General features: G+C 41.9%; 1 protein-coding gene across 5 annotated transcripts in view; it reads left to right on the top strand.

Annotated features, from left to right (window-relative positions):
* The window catches only part of LOC131136968 (receptor-type tyrosine-protein phosphatase U), a 302752-nt gene that overhangs the window by 213904 nt on the left and 67919 nt on the right, over positions 1-20929 (top strand). For all 5 annotated transcript variants that reach the window (XM_078798065.1, XM_058084359.2, XM_058084358.2 and 2 more), the window contains exons 10-13: positions 2468-2669; positions 6213-6315; positions 7711-7984; positions 18109-18145. In XM_078798065.1, the coding sequence (XP_078654191.1) occupies positions 2468-2669; positions 6213-6315; positions 7711-7984; positions 18109-18145 (616 nt within the window). The remainder of the gene's footprint in view (positions 1-2467; positions 2670-6212; positions 6316-7710; positions 7985-18108; positions 18146-20929) is intronic.

Here is a 20929-nt window from a genome sequence, read left to right as displayed (position 1 = left end):
GTGGAAGAAGACAAATACAAAACTTGGTATTGTTTTTTTTTTTTCAAACATTTGAAAACATGTCTCGGGAACAATTGGTATACGGGATATTATATCATATTTCTAGCTGGTGAAAAATGCAGGTGCATTTTGAAATATTTATTGCCCCACAAATTAACCCTCCAATGTATTACTGTCAACTTTTTGGAGCCCAAACAACAACAACTAATAATAATAATAGTAATAATAATAACATAACTCACAGTTTTTCTCATATACGTATACTTTCTTTGTCTACTCACATAAGGGCTGTCCAGCTAACCTCTGATATATATAATAAAAAAAAACAGTTTATAACTTAAAAAACTTGCAAGTTTTGCCAGGATAGCGAGGTGACAGAAGATTGAGTCCAAGCCCTTCTTGGCTCTGTTAGTCAGAACCTGGGTTGCGTTGTGGAGGGATTTTTGCAGCTTTATGACATTTCGGACATTGGGCTCTCGCCTGCTCGTCGGATTCTTCACCTTTGTCGATTACTTGTATTTAATTACAGAATAATTTTACGGACAATTTACGGACCCTGATTTACTAAATATAGCAACATTGTCGCTATGTATGAGGTGTGTTATGTCACGGGTGTTTGAAAGTTGGCAGTGAGTCAAACGCAATTAGCGTTAATAGAACCACTCGCTTATTAACGGTGCAGAAAAGTCCAAACATCTACATACATGGATTGATCTGACAAATATTGAAGTAAAGTTGATCAAATGTAGAATTACTACAGCTTCTGCTTGGATGTTAAGAATTAGCCGATGGAACAAAACAGCCACACGTCACTTGCTGATGCCGACACTGGCAACACCGATGTAGGTTGGATTGCAAGGTGTGCACGAATCACTTAACAGGTGCTTCTAACAATACCTTATACACTGACACTTCCATATTACTGCGTTATTATTCATAGCAGCGATGCTATAATTCACAGTCCTGAATAACAAGATGAACACTGCTAATGTACCGCTAATGTCTTACATTTGGGTAATTCAACTTAAATTTGTAGTGCACGTGTGTGCTACTGCTACTTCATCCATCAAATTTACTTGACGTGAATACATTCATACATTCATTAATGCTGGACTGGTGGCCAGCCAATCACAGGGCAAGTATAGACAAACAACCATTCACACTCACATTCATACCTATGGACAATTTGGAGTCGCTAATTAACCTAGCATGTTTTTGGAATGTGGGAGGAAACCGGAGTACCCGGAGAAAATCCACACATGCACAGTGAAAACATGCAAACTCCACACAGAGATGGCCGAGGGTGGAATTTAACCCTGGTCTCCTAGCTGTGAGGTCTGCGCGCTAACCACTCGAACATCGTGCAACACCCAGAACGTCCAAACCCGGAGAAAACCCACACATGCACGGGGAGAACATGCAAACTCCACACAGAGATGGCGAGGGTGGAATCAAACTCGGGTCTCCTAGTACTGCTCCTTCATCTATCAAATTTACTTGACGTGAATACATTCATACATTTATTCATGCTGGACTGGTGGCCAGCCAATCACAGGGCACATATAGACAAACAACCATTCACACTCACATTCATACCTATGGACAATTTGGAGTAGCATGTTTTTGGAATGTGGGAGGAAAACGGAGTACCCGGAGAAAACTCACGTATGCACGGGAAGAACATGCAAACTCCACACAGGGTGGAATCGAACTTGGGGTCTCCTAGCTGTGTGCCCTGCATGCTAACCACTCGCCCGCCGTAAATACAATGTTAAGTTAATTATGTATTGATATCAAAAATCACAAGGTGTCCAAAAAAATGACGATTCTTATCACTGACATATATTTTGGTTTCAGGCAACGAAGTATATGAATGGAAGAAATCACCATCATTAAACTATTCTTCAAATAATCACCAAGTCTGTGTTTGAGGGTGCCTGAGTATATCTCCATGCACGTTTTCCTACTTCAGTTGGAGTGCATGTCTGTTCTTTGTGTGTTCATTCCGAACGCAAAGTGCTCTTTGTGTATGTATATGTGCTCATCAGCGTCAGATTGTGGTAATGTCATCTCATTTCGCTCTCCACTTTTTTCAGGGTATAATTGGAAACTCTCTTGGGAGTACTGTGAAAAGTCTGGCAAATCAGTCCTTCCTCTAAGAAAAAAAAACTTAAAAAAAAAAAGATGGAACTTTTAAAGGACACTTCTATGTAGCAGTTTTCCGAGTTTTAATAACAGTTAATTGAAGTCCTGAACGTTTATCAAATGTTGAAACACTTAAGAGTCCACTTGAACTGTGCTTTGTCCTTTGTCCTTGGCCCGTAGGAATTAAGTATGGTTTGGCCAGTCAGCCAATTACAGCTTTAATTGCAGGGAATTAAATAATCACGCCTTGCCCGTTATTATGTCAAACCCCTTCATATTGTTTTTAAGTCACCGAGACCGCTCTCTTTTTACTCGACTACAGATCAGTTATCAGAGCATTGAGTCCTCCGACCCTGGCATCAACGTCCCAGGACCCAGAAGAACCGTGTCCAAGCTAAAGAACGAGACCTACCACATGTTCTCCAATCTCCACCCTGGAACGACATACTTGATCTCCGTGCGAGCCCGTACAGGGAAGGGCTTCGGCCAGACCGCCCTCACTGAAATCACGACCAACATCTCAGGTATTGTACTGCCAGGAATTGACGTCGTCATCTTCGTCAGCATACGCAGCAGAAACACTGAACGCCCACACAGTTTGACATTTTCAACAGTTGGTCGAGCCATCAATATAAGTAATTCACATAAGCAATTAAAAAAATACAGTATTGAATGAATAAGCGCATTGATTAAAAAAAAAAAAAAAAAACAGAAGCTGGCATAAGAACAATCGCTAGCCTGAACCTGAGCACAGAAGTTATATATAATGTACAGTTAGGTTTTATGATTAGCCCGAAACAGCTAATTGCTATTTCGAAAAATAAAATAAAATAAAATAAACCGCGACCCTTGTGAGGAAAAAGTGGTAGAAAATAAAATAAAATAAAATAAAATAAAATAAAATAAAATAAAATAAAATAAAATAAAATAAAATAAAATAAAATAAAATAGGGTGGTTAAGAATAATCTCATAATAAATTGTACTCAGTTTCATTGCAAGTTTATAGTAGAACAATAAAAACCAACTCCAGCTGCTCTGCCACGTTGGAGATAATTTGCCAAATTAGAAAAAAATAATTGTTGCCAACACACATCAATATAAGTAATTCACATAAGCAATAACATTACAGTATTGAATGAATACGCGCATTAATAAAAAAAAAACAGAAGCTGACATAAGCACAATAGCTAGCCTGAACGTGAGCACAGAAGTTATATATAATGTACAGTTAGGTTTTATGATTAGCCCGGAATGGCTAATTGCTATTTCTAAAAATTGTAAATAAAATAAAATAAAATAAAATAAAATAAAATAAAATAAAATAAAATAAAATAAAATAAAATAAAATAAAATAAAATAAAATAAAATAAAATAAAATAAAATATGGGTGGATGAGAAGCATCCTAATAATCATAATAAATTGTTCTCAGTTTCACTGCAGCTGCTCTGCCAGGTTGGAGATAATTTGCCAAATTGTAAAAAAAGTTATTGTTGCCAACACAAACCTGCCAGATTGCTCACCTTAGTATGAAAACTGAGTAAAAATATGAAATGGCATCATCTCGGCGCGAAGGCCGTTCTTTCTTTTTGTTTGTTTCATCGCTGTTTATCACTGCAGCATTCTGGTATAACTCCATAACTCCAGACTTCACCGATACTGTGCTATTATTAGGATCTTCATATTTCCCTATTGACCTTGATATCTTTCGTCTTGTGCCAAGGCAAAAGTAACGCTCCCGGGGAGAAGCAGCTATTTCCATCGCCTCTCTGAACAAGTGGCAAGCTGTCATGTGGCTGTCCTTAAGACATTAATTAACTTATGGAGAAACACCACCAAGAGGACATGACTGAACATTACGTTTAAGGAAGGGATGCTATATATACAATATATACTTTGTGTTGTCGGGGACATAATGTCAACATCAAGAGTCTTGGAGCTTATTATTAATGGTGATAGAAACCCAGCCCGCCTCTTGGTCTCTCTTTTTAATGGTGCATTTGTGCTTGTTAGGGGATGGAAATGTTCCTCTTAGGAATGCAGGGCAAAGCCACTCGAAAGTGTGTCTCACTCACACTGCCTAAATCTCTCTTCTGAGAGAACGTTTTGTTTAATTATAGAGTTAGAGCACAATCCTTGCCTACTGGCTCCATGTCATAGACAATCCTGGCACAGAAAGAGCCAAAAAGTCTTTACAGACCATGCGGAACTCCCTTGACTGGCCCACGGTGCAGAGCATCCACTTACGAAGAGAAGCCCTCAAATGGGTGCTGATAGAATACAAACATAGAACAGCAGCTCCACTTCCACAGTATGACTGATGTGCAATGGCCGGCGTTGGCTTTTTTTATTAATGCCTTTGCCAAATTTATGTCCGTAATGCAGTCTTTTTTACAACCGAGTTGTATGCTAACCGAGGTATATGCTAACCAAGGTGTATGCTAACCGAGGTGTATGCTAACCGAGTTGTATGCTACCCGAGGTGTATGCTACCCGAGGTGTATGCTACCCGAGGTGTATGCTAACCGAGGTGTATGCTAACCGAGTTGAATGCTAACCGAGGTGTATGCTAACCGAGGTGTATGCTAACCGAGGTGTATGCTAACCGAGTTGTATGCTAACCGAGGTGTATGCTAACCGACGTGTATGCTAACCAAGGTGTATCCTAACCAAGGTGTATGCTAACCGAGGTGTATGCTAACCGAGGTGTATGCTAACCGAGTTGTATGCTGCCCGAGGTGTATGCTACCCGAGGTGTATGCTAACCGAGGTGTATGCTAACCGAGGTGTATGCTAACCGAGTTGTATGCTAACCGAGTTGTATGCTAACTGAGGTGTATGCTAACCGATGTGTATGCTAATCAAGGTGTATGCTAACCGAGTTGAATGCTAACCGAGGTGTATGCTAACCGAGGTGTATGCTAACCGAGGTGTATGCTAACCGAGATGTATGCTAATCGAGGTGTATGCTAATCGAGGTGTATGCTAACCGAGGTGCATGCTAACCGAGGTGCATGCTAACGGAGGTGTATGCTAACCGAGGTGTATGCTAACCGAGGTGTATGCTAACCGAGATGTATGCTAATCGAGGTGTATGCTAACCGAGGTGTATGCTAATCGAGGTGTATGCTAACCGAGTTGAATGCTAACCGAGGTGTATGCTAACCGAGGTGTATGCTAACTGAGGTGTATGCTAAACAATGTGTATGCTACCCAAGGTGTATGCTAACCGAGGTGTATGCTGACCAACAGTGGCACAGTGGTTGAAAATCACTGCCGTAATGGATGCTATAAAATTGGCCAACCGGTTTTTTAATATAGTAATCATTTATTGGACATGACTAGTTTGCTCTCCTTTCCTTCACTAATTGACTCCTGATATTAAAAGCAAAATGTGCTGCCACAACTCCAGGGAGGAGTGTGACTTAAGCCAAATCCTTTTAAATGAAAAAAAAACTAATCAATTTTTCCTCCTTGGCATGACTTTTAATTGGACCTGTAGCCAGGAAAAGTAGAAGAAGCACATTCAAACAATGTGCTTAATATGAGGACGTGGCTATTTAGTATATTAGCTCTGCTAAGCTTTTAAGCACAGAAAAGGGGTATCGCTTTCCTACAATTTTATGCTGTACTACGTCTGCAAGAGGCAGAATGTTTAATAAATAATTAAGTTTTTTTTTAAATTTTCTATCCATTCTGGGATAATCTTGGACTTTCATTCCGGCGTCTGGCGACATCATAAAACCTTTATTAACTTTACAGGCTATGTTATAAATAACCTTGTATCATTCTTAGCTGTCAGGAAGCGGGAAAAAAAAAACGTTAACTGCTTTAGTTGTTTAGTAAAAGTTAAATAAAATAGAACAACTGACACCTTGATGACATTTTATTAGAATGAAGTTACTAAAAAAAACATTTTCAAGCTACAACCTTTAAAATAGTAATATCAAAACTGAGTATTATAGTTCACTGGAGCCATTCACTCCCCCTGTCATAACCCCCCCCCACCCACCCACTGCTGGATATGAACTATTTGTGTGGTATAAATGAAATACTGTCTGTCCTCAGCACCTACATTCGATTATGGAGACATGCCGTCCCCCTTGAGTGAGACTGAGAACACAATAACTGTGCTGCTACGCCCCGCCCAAGGCAGAGGAGCGCCTGTCAGGTGAGGAAAGCATCTTAAATTGTACAATGCAAGATTCCACAGTGGTGTGAAAAAGTGTTTGACTCCTTCCTGATTTCTTATTTTTTGCATGAATGTCAAACTTAAATATTTCAGATCATCAAACAAATTTTAATTTTAGCTAATGACAACACGAATAAGGGAAAAAAAAGATTAATTGAGATCTATCAGTTTGGAAAAAGTCATTCTATATTTGAAACTACAGCAAACCACACTAGCAACGTTTACATGAGGAGTTTTTCTCTTTCCGAATGGAATCTTTCCGAATTACCTTTCCGAAAGCAATGGTATACATGGAAAGGAATATTCCAATGGCGTGTCTACATGCGCCGCTATAATCAACCAGAATAGTCAATAGGGCATGCCCAGTAAAGCGTAAACATCAACATCACGTGATACCGACTTCCTCCAGTTTTTCTTTCACTTGTTGGAATAACTCCGTATTGCCAGTTTTTCCTTCGTCCAGTCTTGAAATTTAGTTTGAATCAAAAACAAACTTTCCACAGCAGTCCAGTGCCGATTGCTCCATTTTTTTTAATCCAAGAACGTAGGTAGAACGTAGGTAGCGCGCTAACCACTCGACCGCCGTGCAGCCTGAGATCTATCAGTCTGGAAAAAGTCATTCGAAATATTTTGGGACTCCAGCAAACCACAGTAAGAGCCATTACCATCCACAAATGGCAAAAACAAAGCAAACTCCACACAGAGATGGATGGAATTGAACTCAGGTCTCCTAGCTGTGAGGCCCGCATGCTAACCATTCATCCGTCGTGCAGCCGCTTTGTGTTTAATGGTACTTAATTCAGTTACTTTATTTGGAATAACACATACATATTGTGGGCTGCACGGCGGTCGAGTGGTTAGTGCATAGACCTCACAGTAAGGAGACCAGGGTTCAATCCCATCCCCGGCCATCTCTGTGTGGGGTTTGCATGTTCTCCCCGTGCATGCGTGGGTTTTCTCCGGGTACTCCGGTTTCCTCCCACATTCCAAAAACATGCTAGGTTAATTAGCGACTCCAAATTGTCCATAGGTATGAATGTGAGTGTGAATGGTTGTTTGTCTATATGTGCCCTGTGATTGGCTGGCGACCAGTCCAGGGTGTACCCTGCCTCTCGCCCGAAGACAGCTGGGATAGGCTCCAGCACACCCGCGACCCTCGTGAGGATAAGCGGTAGAAAATGAATGAATGAATGAATGATAGATCTCAATTAATTATTGACAAATATTTAAATTTGTTTGATGATCTGAAACATTCAAGTGTGACAAACATGCAAAAAAATAAAATATCAGTAAGGGCGACAAACCCCTTTTTCACACCACTTTATGCCAGTAATAGTGCATTAAAATATTCCATTTTTACTCGTTTGTGTCCAGCACATACCAGGTGGTTGTACAAGAGGAGACAGGGAAAAAAGTAAAAAGGGAGCTGGGGCTTCAAGAGTGTTTTCCCCTGCCGATGTCCCACGGTGAGGCCTTGGCCAGGGGCACCCCGCACTACTACACCGCTGAGCTCCCACCCAGCAGCCTGCCAGAGGCCAGTCCCTTCACTGTGGGTGACAATCATACTTACAACGGCTACTGGAACACCCCTTTGGACCCCCGTAAAAGCTACCTTGTCTACTTCCAGGCAATGAGCAACTTCAGAGGGGTGAGTGATGGGAAGACACCCACCGACGGTAGCACTTTGCCCAGCTTTAGTAAACACATCGTGAATTTCAGCCAATGTTGAGGGGCGTTAATGATGATGTGTTTTTGCTAATGCTGCGGTTGATGCGATGGAACAGCTGGCATTGTCTGGGCTCACAACCCTTGAAAGAGTATTTATGCCATGAAAAGCTTTGGTAAACGACAACATTTTTGAGCCGGTGGTGTAGCTACTTGGAAATGATGTATGTTTATTCCACACTACTTTGATTTCCCTACAAACAAAACATGCCAAAAGCGGTGAATTACTTGCATGCATTAGTTTTTTTTTGGCTAGCAAAGCTGTGATTAGCGGGGATTACTGAGAGTCAACAACATACTCTTCTTCATCTATCTTTTATATGACATGCTTATGCTTTTTCACTCTGTTTTGTCCTTTTACCGCATGCCCTTCTCTTCATTATCTTTTCATATCAGGCATTCATTTGTCTTCTCTTTGTTGTATCATGGGTTTAGAGCAGGGGTGTCCAAACTGCGTCCCAGAGGCTATTCACGGCCGGTCACTGTTTTTTAATTGACCCTCTGCACATTCTAAAAAAAAGACACCTAAAAAATACACAGAAATGGAAAAAAAATTGTACAGGAATAATAGAATATTTAAGACTCTCATGAGGGTTGTTGGCATGCTGGAGCCTACCCCAGCTGTGTTCGGGCGAGAGGCAGGGATGAAAAGGATGCAGGGGCCTCTTGTACATAATTGTTTGTTTCTCATAAAACTAATTAATTCATTCATTTTCTACCGCTAAAGCGGCGGCCGTCTCTTGTGTCCTTGCCGCGCTGCCGCTTATAAAATAACTGGCTGGCCCCCAGTCCAGGGTGTACCCCGCCTCTCGCCCGAAGATCGCTGGGATAGGCTCCAGCACCCCCGCGACCCTCGTGGGGGCAAGTGGGCAAGTGTTCGGGCAAGAGGCGGGGTACACCCTGGACTGGTCGCGAGCCAGTTATTTTATGAGAGGCTGCACAGCGAATGAGTGGTTAGCACGCAGGCCTCACAGCTAGGAGACCCGAGTTCAATTCCACAGCCATCTCTGTGTGGAGTTTGCATGTTCTCCCCGTGCATGTGTGTGGGTTTTCTCCCACAATCCAAAAATTGGCAACTCCAATTTGTCTAATGTGAGTGTGAATGGTTGTTTGTCTATATGTGCCCTGTGATTGGCTGGCGACCAGTACAAGGTGTACCCTGCCTCTTGCCTGAAAACAGCTGGGATAGGCTCCAGCACCCCCGCGACCCTCGTGAGGAAAAGTGGTAGAAAATGAATGAATTAACTAACAATTATGAGGCTGCACGGCGGCCTAGTGGTTAGGGCGCAGACCCCATAGCTAGGACACCCGGGTTCAATCCCACCCTCGGCCATCTCTGTGTGGAGTTTACATGTTCTCCCCGTGCATGTGTGGGTTTTCTCCGCGTACTCCGGTTTCCTCCCACATTCCAAAAACATGCTAGGTTAATTGGCGACTCCAAATTGTCCATAGGTATGAATGTGAGTGTGAATGGTTGTTTGTCTATATGTGCCCTGTAATTGACTGGCCACCAGTCCAGGGTGTACAGCTGAAGACAGCTGGGATAGGCTCCAGCACCCCCTGTGACCCTTGTGAGGATAAGCGGTAGAAAATGAATGAATTTTATGAGAAACAAACAATTATGTTGCAGGGGCCCCTGCATCCTTTCATTTGTCAGTATTCAGCCCTTGGTGGAAAATCCCCATTTTAGAGGTTAAGCCATCCCAGCCATCCCAGTGAAAAGACAAAGCCTGGTCTCCCGTGATACCCAGAGGACATTACCTTTCCAAACTCGATTACACGACGAGCCGCTACCTGGATGAAGCAATTACTTAGTGATAATTGGACCCAGGTGCAGATGATCAGAGGTAGCGACACAACGCTTTAATATTTGCCAGCCACCGCCAGATCTTTGCGTGTGAATGACATCGCCCCAAAGTGGAGCTGTGGACGTCTATGGTGTGTTTTCTAACTTTCAGATACACATAGCTTTAGCATGCAGAGCTGTGTCTTTATCCAGGCAAAGTTTTGCAAAAACATTTGGACCAGGTGAACTACTAAATTAGAGTTAGAGGACTGCTTCATCCCTTCTGTAGTACGAGCTCATCATTTAATGATCCGCACGTTTGGTTCTGTTGTAGCATAGTCTTTTTTTTTTTTTTTACAATGGATCTAGGTGGGTGGTTGAGCCATTAACAGTGGCATCTTTTTCCAACCCAGGGGAGAAACATATTGAGAGAGTGCAGTGTGTGCACTTCATACAACTAGTCTGCTAAGCATGGGCTTAGATAGGGTTTACTGGCGGATGGGATTAGGTTTTCTTTTGTCTGGCAGTGAGCCAGAGCTCATGACCCACAATGAGTGGCCCGTTACACAAGTAACTCCGTCCTCCTATTTTCTACAGTGCTGCTTTTATTCAGAAAGTCCGCAGTAGTTTTACTGTTGATTCTGATACCGATCATCCATGAGTGAAATCGGACAATAACCATAATCACCGATAACCGATCACATAGATCAGGTGTATACAGATAATAGGCTTCATTTAGACAAAAACATAGTTCACTTCCTTTATTAAAGAGTGAAACTGGCAAAACATGGAGGATGAGAAGCTTTCTTTAAGGAGACTTTGGCCCAAGCAGTCTGCAAACCGGGTGTCCTCGACCACCCACGAATCCAACCACTTTTCAGGCCAAACTCACCAAAACCCACCAAGTTTCATCCATAAATTAGAAAACCGATCACATAGATTAGGTGTATACAGGTAACAGCCTTCATTTAGACAAAAAACATAGTTCACTTTCTTTTTTTAAGAGCGAAACTAGCAAAACATGGAGGATGAGAAGCCTTCTTTAAGGAGACTTTGGCCCAAGCAGTCTGCAAACCGGGTGTCCTCGACCACCCACGAATCCAACCACTTTTGGGGCCGACCCCACCAAGTTTTGTCCCTCCAATACTGCAATAAATTAAAGTTTTTTAACATATTTTCCAGGGTTCAAAATTGATATGATTCTCACAAAGGACAGGTAATCCCTACACATCGGCCATAATTGTTTTGGTTTTGACACGCCTGCCCAGTAAGAGACAGGTTTTGCTGCCGATTCCGATACCGATCATCCATGAGTGAAATCGGCCAATAACCACAATAACCGATCACATAGATTAGGTGTCTACAGGTAACAGGCTTCATTTAGACAAAAACATAGTTCACTTCCTTTTTTTAAGAGCGAAAAGAGAAGCCTTCTTTCAGGAGACTTTGGCCCAAGCAGTCTGCAAACCGGGTGTCTTCGACCACCCACGAAACCAACCGCTTTTGGGGCCGGCCCCACCAAGTTTCGTCCCTCCAATACTGCAAAAAATTGATATGATTCTCATAAAGGCACAGTAGTTTTGCTGCCGATTCCGATACCGATCATCCATGAGTGAAGTCAGCCACTAACCACAATAACCGATCACATAGATTAGGTATATACAGGTAACAGGCTCATTTAGACAAAAACATAGTTCAATTCCTTTTTTTTAAGAGCGAAAATGTTAAAACATAGAGGATGAGAAGCCTTTTTTAAGGAGAATTTGGCCCAAGCAGTCTGCAAACCGGGTGTCCTCGACCACCCACGAAACCAGCCACTTTTGGGGCCGACCCCACCAAGTTTCGTCCCTCCAATACGGCAATAAATGAAAGTTTTTTAACGTGTTTTGCAGGTTTCAAAATTGATATGATTCTCACAAAGGACAGGTAATCCCTACATGTCGGCCATAATTGTTTTGGTTTTGACGCGCCTGCTCAGTAAGAGACAGTAGTTTTGCTGCCGATTCCGATACCGATCATCCATGAGTGAAATCGGCCAATAACCACAATAACCGATCACATAGATTAGGTGTCTACAGGTAACAGGCTTCATTTAGACAAAAACATAGTTCACTTCCTTTTTTTAAGAGCGAAAAGAGAAGCCTTCTTTCAGGAGACTTTGGCCCAAGCAGTCTGCAAACCGGGTGTCTTCGACCACCCACGAAACCAACCGCTTTTGGGGCCGACCCCACCAAGTTTCGTCCCTCCAATACTGCAATAAATTGATATGATTCTCATAAAGGCACAGTAGTTTTGCTGCCGATTCCGATACCAATCATCCATGAGTGAAGTCAGCCACTAACCACAATAACCGATCACATAGATTAGGTATATACAGGTAACAGGCTCATTTAGACAAAAACATAGTTCAATTCCTTTTTTTTAAGAGCGAAAATGTTAAAACATGGAGGATGAGAAGCCTTTTTTAAGGAGAATTTGGCCCAAGCAGTCTGCAAACCGGGTGTCCTCGACCACCCACGAAACCAGCCACTTTTGGGGCCGACCCCACCAAGTTTCGTCCCTCCAATACGGCAATAAATGAAAGTTTTTTAACGTGTTTTGCAGTTTTCAAAATTGATATGATTCTCATAAAGGACAGGTAATCCCTACATGTCGGCCATAATTGTTTTGGTTTTGACGCGCCTGCTCAGTAAGAGACAGTAGTTTTGCTGCCCATTCCGATCATCCATGAGTGAAATCAGCCAATAACCACAATAACCGATCACATAGATCAGGTGTATACAGGTAACAGGCTTCATTTAGACAAAAACATAGTTCACTCCCTTTTTTAAGAGCGAAACTAGCAAAACATGGAGGATGAGAGGCCTTCTTTAAGGAGACTTTGGCCCAAGCAGTCTGCAAACCGGGTGTCCTCGACCACCCACGAATCCAACCACTTTTGGGGCCGACCCCACCAAGTTTCGTCCCTCCAATACTGCAATTAACGTGTTTTGCAGGGTTCAAAATTGATGATTCTCACAAAGGACAGGTAATCCCCACGTGTCGGCCATAATTGTTTTGGTTTTGACACGCCTGCACAGTAGTTTTGCTGCCGATTCCGATACCGATCATCCATGAGTGAAATTGGCCAATAACCACAATAACCGATCACATAGATTAGGTGTAAACAGGTAACAGGCGAAAGTGGAACCATAAAATTACCTCAATTTAGACAAAAACATAGTTCCCATCCTTTTTCTAAGAGCGAAACTGGCAAAACATGGAGGATGAGAAGCCTTCTTTAAGGAGACTTTGGCCCAAGCAGTCTGCAAACCGGGTGTCCTCGACCACCCACGAATCCAACCACTTTTGGGGCCGACCCCACCAAGTTTTGTCCCTCCAATACTGCAATAAATTAAAGTTTTTTAACATATTTTCCAGGGTTCAAAATTGATATGATTCTCACAAAGGACAGGTAATCCCTACACGTTGGCCATAATTGTTTTGGTTTTGACACGCCTGCCCAGTAAGAGACAGGTTTTGCTGCCGATTCCGATACCGATCATCCATGAGTGAAATCGGCCAATAACCACAATAACCGATCACATAGATTAGGTGTATACAAGTAACAGGCTTCATTTAGACAATAAAATAGTTCACTTCCTTTTTTTAAGAGCGAAAAGAGAAGCCTTCTTTAAGGAGACTTTGGCCCAATCAGTCTACAAACCGGTCTTCAACCACCCACGAAACCAACCACTTTTGGGGCCGACCCCACCAAGTTTCGTCCCTCCAATACTGCAATAAATTAAAGTTTTTTAACGTGTTTTGCAGGGTTTAAAATTGATATGATTCTCATAAAGGCACAGTAGTTTTGCTGCCGATTCCGATACCGATCATCCATGAGTGAAATCGGCCACTAACCACAATAACCGATCACATAGATTAGGTGTCTACAGATAACAGGCTTCATTTAGACAAAAACATAGTTCACTTCCTTTTTTTAAGAGCGAAAAGAGAAGCCTTCTTTCAGGAGACTTTGGCCCAAGCAGTCTGCAAACCGGGTGTCTTGGACCACCCACGAAACCAACCGCTTTTGGGGCCGACCCCACCAAGTTTCGTCCCTCCAATACTGCAATAAATTAAAGTTTTTTAACGTGTTTTGCAGGGTTTAAAATTGATATGATTCTCATAAAGGCAAAGTAGTTTTGCTGCCGATTCCGATACCGATCATCCATGAGTGAAATCGGCCAATAACCACAATAACCGATCACATAGATTAGGTGTATACAGGTAACAGGCTTCATTTAGACAAAAACATAGTTCACTTCCTTTTTTTAAGAGCGAAGAGAGAAGCCTTCTTTAAGGAGACTTTGGCCCAAGCAGTCTACAAACCGGTCTTCAACCACCCACGAAACCAACCACTTTTGGGGCTGACCCCACCAAGTTTCGTCCCTCCAATACTGCAATAAATTAAAGTTTTTTAACGTGTTTTGCAGGGTTTAAAATTGATATGATTCTCATAAAGGCACAGTAGTTTTGCTGCCGATTCCGATACCGATCATCCATGAGTGAAATCGGCCACTAACCACAATAACCGATCACATAGATTAGGTGTCTACAGATAACAGGCTTCATTTAGACAAAAACATAGTTCACTTCCTTTTTTTAAGAGCGAAAAGAGAAGCCTTCTTTCAGGAGACTTTGGCCCAAGCAGTCTGCAAACCGGGTGTCTTCGACCACCCACGAAACCAACCGCTTTTGGGGCCGACCCCACCAAGTTTCGTCCCTCCAATACTGCAATAAATTAAAGTTTTTTAACGTGTTTTGCAGGGTTTAAAATTGATATGATTCTCATAAAGGCACAGTAGTTTTGCTGCCGATTCCGATACCGATCATCCATGAGTGAAATCGGCCAATAACCACAATAACCGATCACATAGATTAGGTGTATACAGGTAACAGGCTTCATTTAGACAAAAAAAATAGTTCACTTCCTTTTTTAAGAGCGAAACTGGCAAAACATGGAGGATGAGAAGCCTTTTTTTAAGGAGACTTTGGCCCAAGCAGTCTGCAAACCGGGTGTCCTCGACCACCCACAAATCCAACCACTTTTGGGACCCACCCCACCAAGTTTTGTCCCTCCAATACTAATAATAATTTTTAACATGTTTTGAAGGGTTCAAAATTGATGATTCTCACAAAGGACAGGTAATCCCCACACGTCGGCCATAATTGTTTTGGCTTTGACACGCCTGCACAGTAAGAGACAGGCTTTTGTGATTGGCGTTGAAAGACATTTTGATTGGTCGACGATTGATAGTTTATATCCATGAAAATACTGCTGTTGTCATATGTGATAAAAACAAGCAGCGGTGTCATAATTTGGGCGGGTCTTACGTGCAAATAGTAAAGTGTACTGCAGCAATCATAAAACGAATTCGCTGCATCTGCTATTGCTAATACTGCATACACACGTGGATTTTAGTCGTTAAGATGAAAGACTTGAGATTTTTTTGCATTTCTTGTCGAGTTTGACATTCCGTTAACCTGTGTCAGCGCTTCTAAGAAAATCTATACCGGGTATTGAGCAATAAAGTTTCCTTCCTGAGCCTTCTGTGTCATATTGACTGGTTCATTAATGAAGCTCTGTTGGGTTTGCGTCCATCTTGACAGTTTTGGGGAAAAAAAAAAAAATTGCACCCAGTACTCTGCAACAATGGCATCAATGTGAGAATAGCTTGAGCAATATAGGGCCTCATAATATTTAGCATTTAGCTGTACTAATTATCTAGAGAGGGCCTGTCAAGAGCCTGTGTAATTGCTTTGATTGATCTGTCTAAAGAGCCTCTTCAAAGTCTGTAGATACAAGACCGGGGCTTTGCTGGCGAATGCAGCATGGCTGACTTCAAACACACACACACACACACACACTGAAAAAATATGGGCAGTGGAGCCTTGTGTTGTGTGTTGGCAAACATGTTGTGTGTTTGGAGCTGCCAGAACCCACCTGCCCCTGCGGCATGACTGGCACTACACAGCTAAATGTGTGAAGTGTGAACGACCATGACAGGCTTGCCAATTAACTCTTCTGCTAAGTTGGCATGCAATAATTCGCATGCCGATGGGAAAGAGGAAACTTCTTTTAAAATGAAGCAGGGAGTCTGCTGTCAGGTAATTCTCCAATAAATAAAATTTTCAAATCAAAAAAACAGCTTACAGGAAAACTGTTCCAATGCAGCTCACTGTGACATCACAGTGAGCCTTGTGAGAAGTCACCGGCTCCATCCAGCTGATGTACAAGCTCTTAGCTGTATAAGATGAGTGGGACCAAATATTTTGGAGATTCTGCTAGAGTAGGTGCAGATTCTGGAAGGTCTTAAAAGCTTTCTGTGCTGGTTATTGTGTGTAGCTGCTCTATAGGAGTCCACAACTCAATACAAAGGACCAAAGATTAACATAATAGGTCCCCTTTAATTAAATCCAAATATCCTTACATTTATTGATGGAATACTAATTGGACAATTTTGCAGAGTATTTCAGAAATGGATGTAGTTCCGCTAACGGTGAGTACCGTAGCTTAGGGGATCTGCAGGAAGTACTCAATACACGTCCACAGTGCCTTTGTGCACTGCCGACATGGATTCAGTATTTACGCTCTGTCTTCTGAATCTGTCTGTCTCACACCAACTACCCTTGTGTCCTCCTTCACTACATCCGTAAACCTCCTCTTCCTCTACGCCTCCTACCTCCTCTAAGCATCCTTCTACCAATATATTCACTATCTCTCCTCTGGACATGTTCGAACCATCTCAGTCTGGCTTCTCTGACTTTATCTCCAAGGCTTCTAACATGTAATGTCCTTCTGATGTACTTGTTTCTGATCCTATCCATCCTGGTCACTCCCAATGACCAGGATGCCTCCTACCTGGAGGCTCTAAACGCAGCATCCTTCTACCAATATATTCGCATATTCACTCCTCTGGACATGTCCCAACCATCTCAGTCTGGCCGATACTCTGACTTGATCTCCAAGGCCTCTAACATGTAATGTCCCTCTGATGTACTCGTTCCTGATCCTATCCATCCTGGTCATTCCCAACGAGAACCTCAGCATCCTCATCTCTGCTATTTACAGTTGTGCTTCCTGTATTTTCCTCAGTGGCACTGTCTCTAGCTGAAACTCTTCTGAAACTCTTCTACCGCACATCACGCCTGACAACCTGACAAGTAAACAGGATTATAGCCCAAATCGCTCTTATTTTGAAGGCCAGAATTGTGTTAATTCAACTGTGCACATGAATAAACTTGCCTAGCCTTAGTTCTCATGCTTTATTTACACTGAACTTCAACATCAGCTCCATGATATCATTGTGTTGCTAATGTTGCACTGAGCCGACTGCTCTTTTTTTTTTAATGAAATTAAGCCAAACTTTTTAGCCACTTCTTCTTCATTGGTGAGCATGGATTTGTCTTCTGGTTGATGAAGTGTGCGTTCAAAACTGGGACTCTAAATTGATCGTCCCTCAGGAGAATCGCAATGTTAATCCACTGATGCGCAAGATACCCAAAAAGTTATACCCCCCCCCCCCCCCCCTCCCCATGCAGTACCTGACCAAGGCAAGAGAGTTTAAGAGTTAGCTTCATATGCATTTTCATTTGGCACAAAAAAAAAAAGTAATTTAGCTTTGAGGAGGTCTTTTCCAAATGTGTTCATTTGCATAAGTGTCCCTCAATGCCTGGATTGGCATGTGTAAATTTTAATTTCATAATGCATCTCTCCACAAGGTGGAGGGGTGGAATTGGATTAAAGTCCTGAATTTCATTCATGTTGTTCTACAACGGTCCTTTTTTTTATAACTCTGAGATGTTATCAACTTGAATTTGAATAGAATTAATTCATTTTCATAGTGGTGCATCGGTCTGGAACCCTCCCCTAATTATACCCCCCCGCCCCCCAACCCATTTTTAACTCTAATCTTTTTTTCCTTCAGCAAAAAGCTCTTATCCGTATCTTCAGTAGTCTGCCACAGCTCTCAGATTTGCTGATATTTAAAGGCGTCATGTTGTTAGAACTCTCATATCAAAGGTCATTTTTCCTTTTAGTCAGAGTACATTTTCCTGAAGTTAATTAGTAAAGTAAAACATATTTTTAGAGAAGCGTAGTGGAGCCCACTCAAAAATTGTGAACTTTGGCGATTAGAGCTAAAGATATTACTTTCTATCTGGTTCCATTTATGCAAAGTAACACTCTCCTTTTATGTGTTTTTTTTTTTCTTTTGCAGGAATCCAGAATAAACTGCATCCGCATCGCCCGCAAAGGTAATATAACATGAATGGGTTCATTTTGCATCAGCAATCTTTTCTCTTTGTTATGAACTGATATTGTACAATAGGACTCCTCAAGTTCATATTGCACTGTTATTGTACTCAAGTACAAAATGTGGACAAATTTTCTCCGACAGCCGTGGTTGTTTAGCTGCGCTTTTCACGGAAAAGGGCAACAGGCAGGGAGGGATTAGAGGTCAGGCTTTCATCCTGTTTGTTTGGAAGCGGCCGCTGGGACGCAGCATATCAAAGGAAGTCTCTTTGTTCTCATCAGCGGCCCACTAGATGGCTATATCTGAGGGGCTCTGACCTCAGCGGGCTCCGAGGGTCCTCCACATCAAAACTTCCACATGGAGCCACCTAGAACCCCCACCCCCCCCAAACACCCCCTTTTTTTCTGTACCTCAGTTTTTGGATTGGAAGGGACATGAAAAGGGCAAGGAAATTGACACTAAATTCTTTTGGCAGGAACCCCCCCTCCCACCCCCCACTTCCCTTTCCCTGGCTGGACTGAGGATCACAGTGAATAAAAGTCATGAGTTTGGAGAAATCACTGCACCGTAGCAGTAAACACATCCTTGTACAGAAATTGAATGTTGTCAGAGTTTTTTTAAGAGGACTTTATAGGTGAATCATGTTTATGTGCATTGTTAGCTAGCCGTTTTTTTGCTTGCAGTTTTTCAGTGTTTAGAACGTATCAATGAGGAAGTTTGTCTCACATGCATGGGGGCAAAATCCCCCCCACCCCCATCTGGTACTTTTACAATCAGTAACTGTTACATTTGTTCACTTCCTGCTTTCCAAATATAGTTAATTTTTTTATTTTTATTTTTTGTCACGTACCAAAGTACGAGGTGATATGACCATCCAATGACATAATGGGTACCACAGTAAGTGTCAATATAGTGATATGTATAGCACATCATGACTGGTTCAAGACTCTTTTCTAACTTTATTCTGAGCAGAACACATCAACGTCAGTGCCGTTCCGACATAATATGCGGTTGCCACCTTGAAACGGCACTGGGTGAAGCGAAACCATACAAAAAATTATTTTTTTGCAGCATAATTGAACCAAATACTTCTGCCTTTCCTGTCTGACAAGGAAAACAGTGACTTGACTCACTGAGGTGGAACGGTTGGTGAAAGATGTTTATAGCAATGGAGTGTATTGATAATGGTAATGGTAATGGTAATGGTAATGGTAATGGTAATGGTAATGGTTTTATTTCATTTGAACATGCATCAGATTACAATTGAGTGCATCCCATAATCAGTTCACAGTTCCACATGTCCAAAAGGAGTAGGAAGAAGCAAAACTACCCATGTCCTACCCCTCCATCTGGTACTTTTACAATCAGTAAATGTTACATTTGTTCACTTCCTGCTTTCCTAATATAGTTTAAGTTTTTATTTATTTATTATTTATTTTATTCCCTTCCACAGTTTGATTCCACATACTGAAATGCTATGGCTTTTTAACGTAGTCCTAGCATAGAAGTGTTTCAAATTTCGATAATTTATGTTAAGGTTAAGTCTCACAATCGTAATTAAATATCGTGATATGTCGAAATTTCATCACATTTCTATATAATTGTGCCCTGTCATTTATTTTTTGGTTAATAAAATACATTAGACATAGATGCAAATAGTGAATAATAATGATTAAATCTGAAAATTGTGATTAAAACTGATTACAAATTTTAATCAGTGGTTGTCAATGATTTACTGTCATGCCCCTCCCCAGGGGCAAATGTTTTTGCACCCCTCCCCGCCCCGATTTGATATACTATTGAGAAACTGATAATATCTATTATCAGACCTGTACAGACATGTTGACTATGATAAATCTGTACATGTTGGCAGGTCTGCACTAATATTGAACTCTCATCTCATTCACATATGTGAATGACTAAACAATACAGTAAATCTAGGGGTCATTTCCAAAAGTGACAGGTCACGTGTAATTTCTCCATCCTCCTCACATCGCACCCCCGCATCATCTCCTCAGCTGTTATTATCAAGCAGCTCATCACAAGCCACAAGTGGACGCAAACGATTCCATCTTGTATATGAAAACTGGAGATTACATTTCAACTTGCAGGTGACAGTTTAATTAAGGATCTTCCGGCAGGCTCGGCATGACAATAGACTTCCATTCCTTCTCTAAGCACCAATTTCCCAATGTGGAGCAACTGGCAGATGCAAGGATTCATGTGGAAATCAATTTCATGCTCATGTTCAGCCTGCTAGACATTTCAGGTTAAATGTGGAAAAAAACTGTGGTACATTTTAATGCCAAATGTAAGGAACCAGGGATGGAAAGTACATTACCATCTGCAGTACATGTCTGAATGCTTTGGAAATAAACTCACATATTCATTCATTCATTCACTTTGTACCGCTTTTCCTCACGAGGATCGCAGGGGGTGCTGGAGCCTATCCCAGCTGTCTTCGGGCGAGAGGCGGGGTACACCCTGAACTGGTGGCCAGCCAATCACAGGGCACATATAGACAAACAACCATTCACACTCACATTCATACCTATGGACAATTTGGAGTCGCTAATTAACCTAGCATGTTTTTGGAATGTGGGAGGAAACCGGAGTACCCGGAGAAAACCCACGCATGCATGATGAGATAGAGATGGCCGGGGGTGGAATTGAACCCTGGTCTCCTTACTGTGAGGTCTGCACACTAACCACTCGACCGCCGTGCAGCCCACAATATGTATGTGTTATTCCAAATAAAGTAACTGAATTAAGTACCATTAAACAC

Source organism: Doryrhamphus excisus, linkage group LG17 (assembly GCF_037039965.1).
Source record: "Doryrhamphus excisus strain RoL-2023G ecotype Guam linkage group LG17, RoL_Dexc_Guam_v1.1, whole genome shotgun sequence".
Lineage (NCBI taxonomy): Eukaryota > Metazoa > Chordata > Actinopteri > Syngnathiformes > Syngnathidae > Doryrhamphus > Doryrhamphus excisus.
Note: the sequence above shows the minus strand (reverse complement) of the source record. Positions and strands in the feature narration are given on the sequence as shown.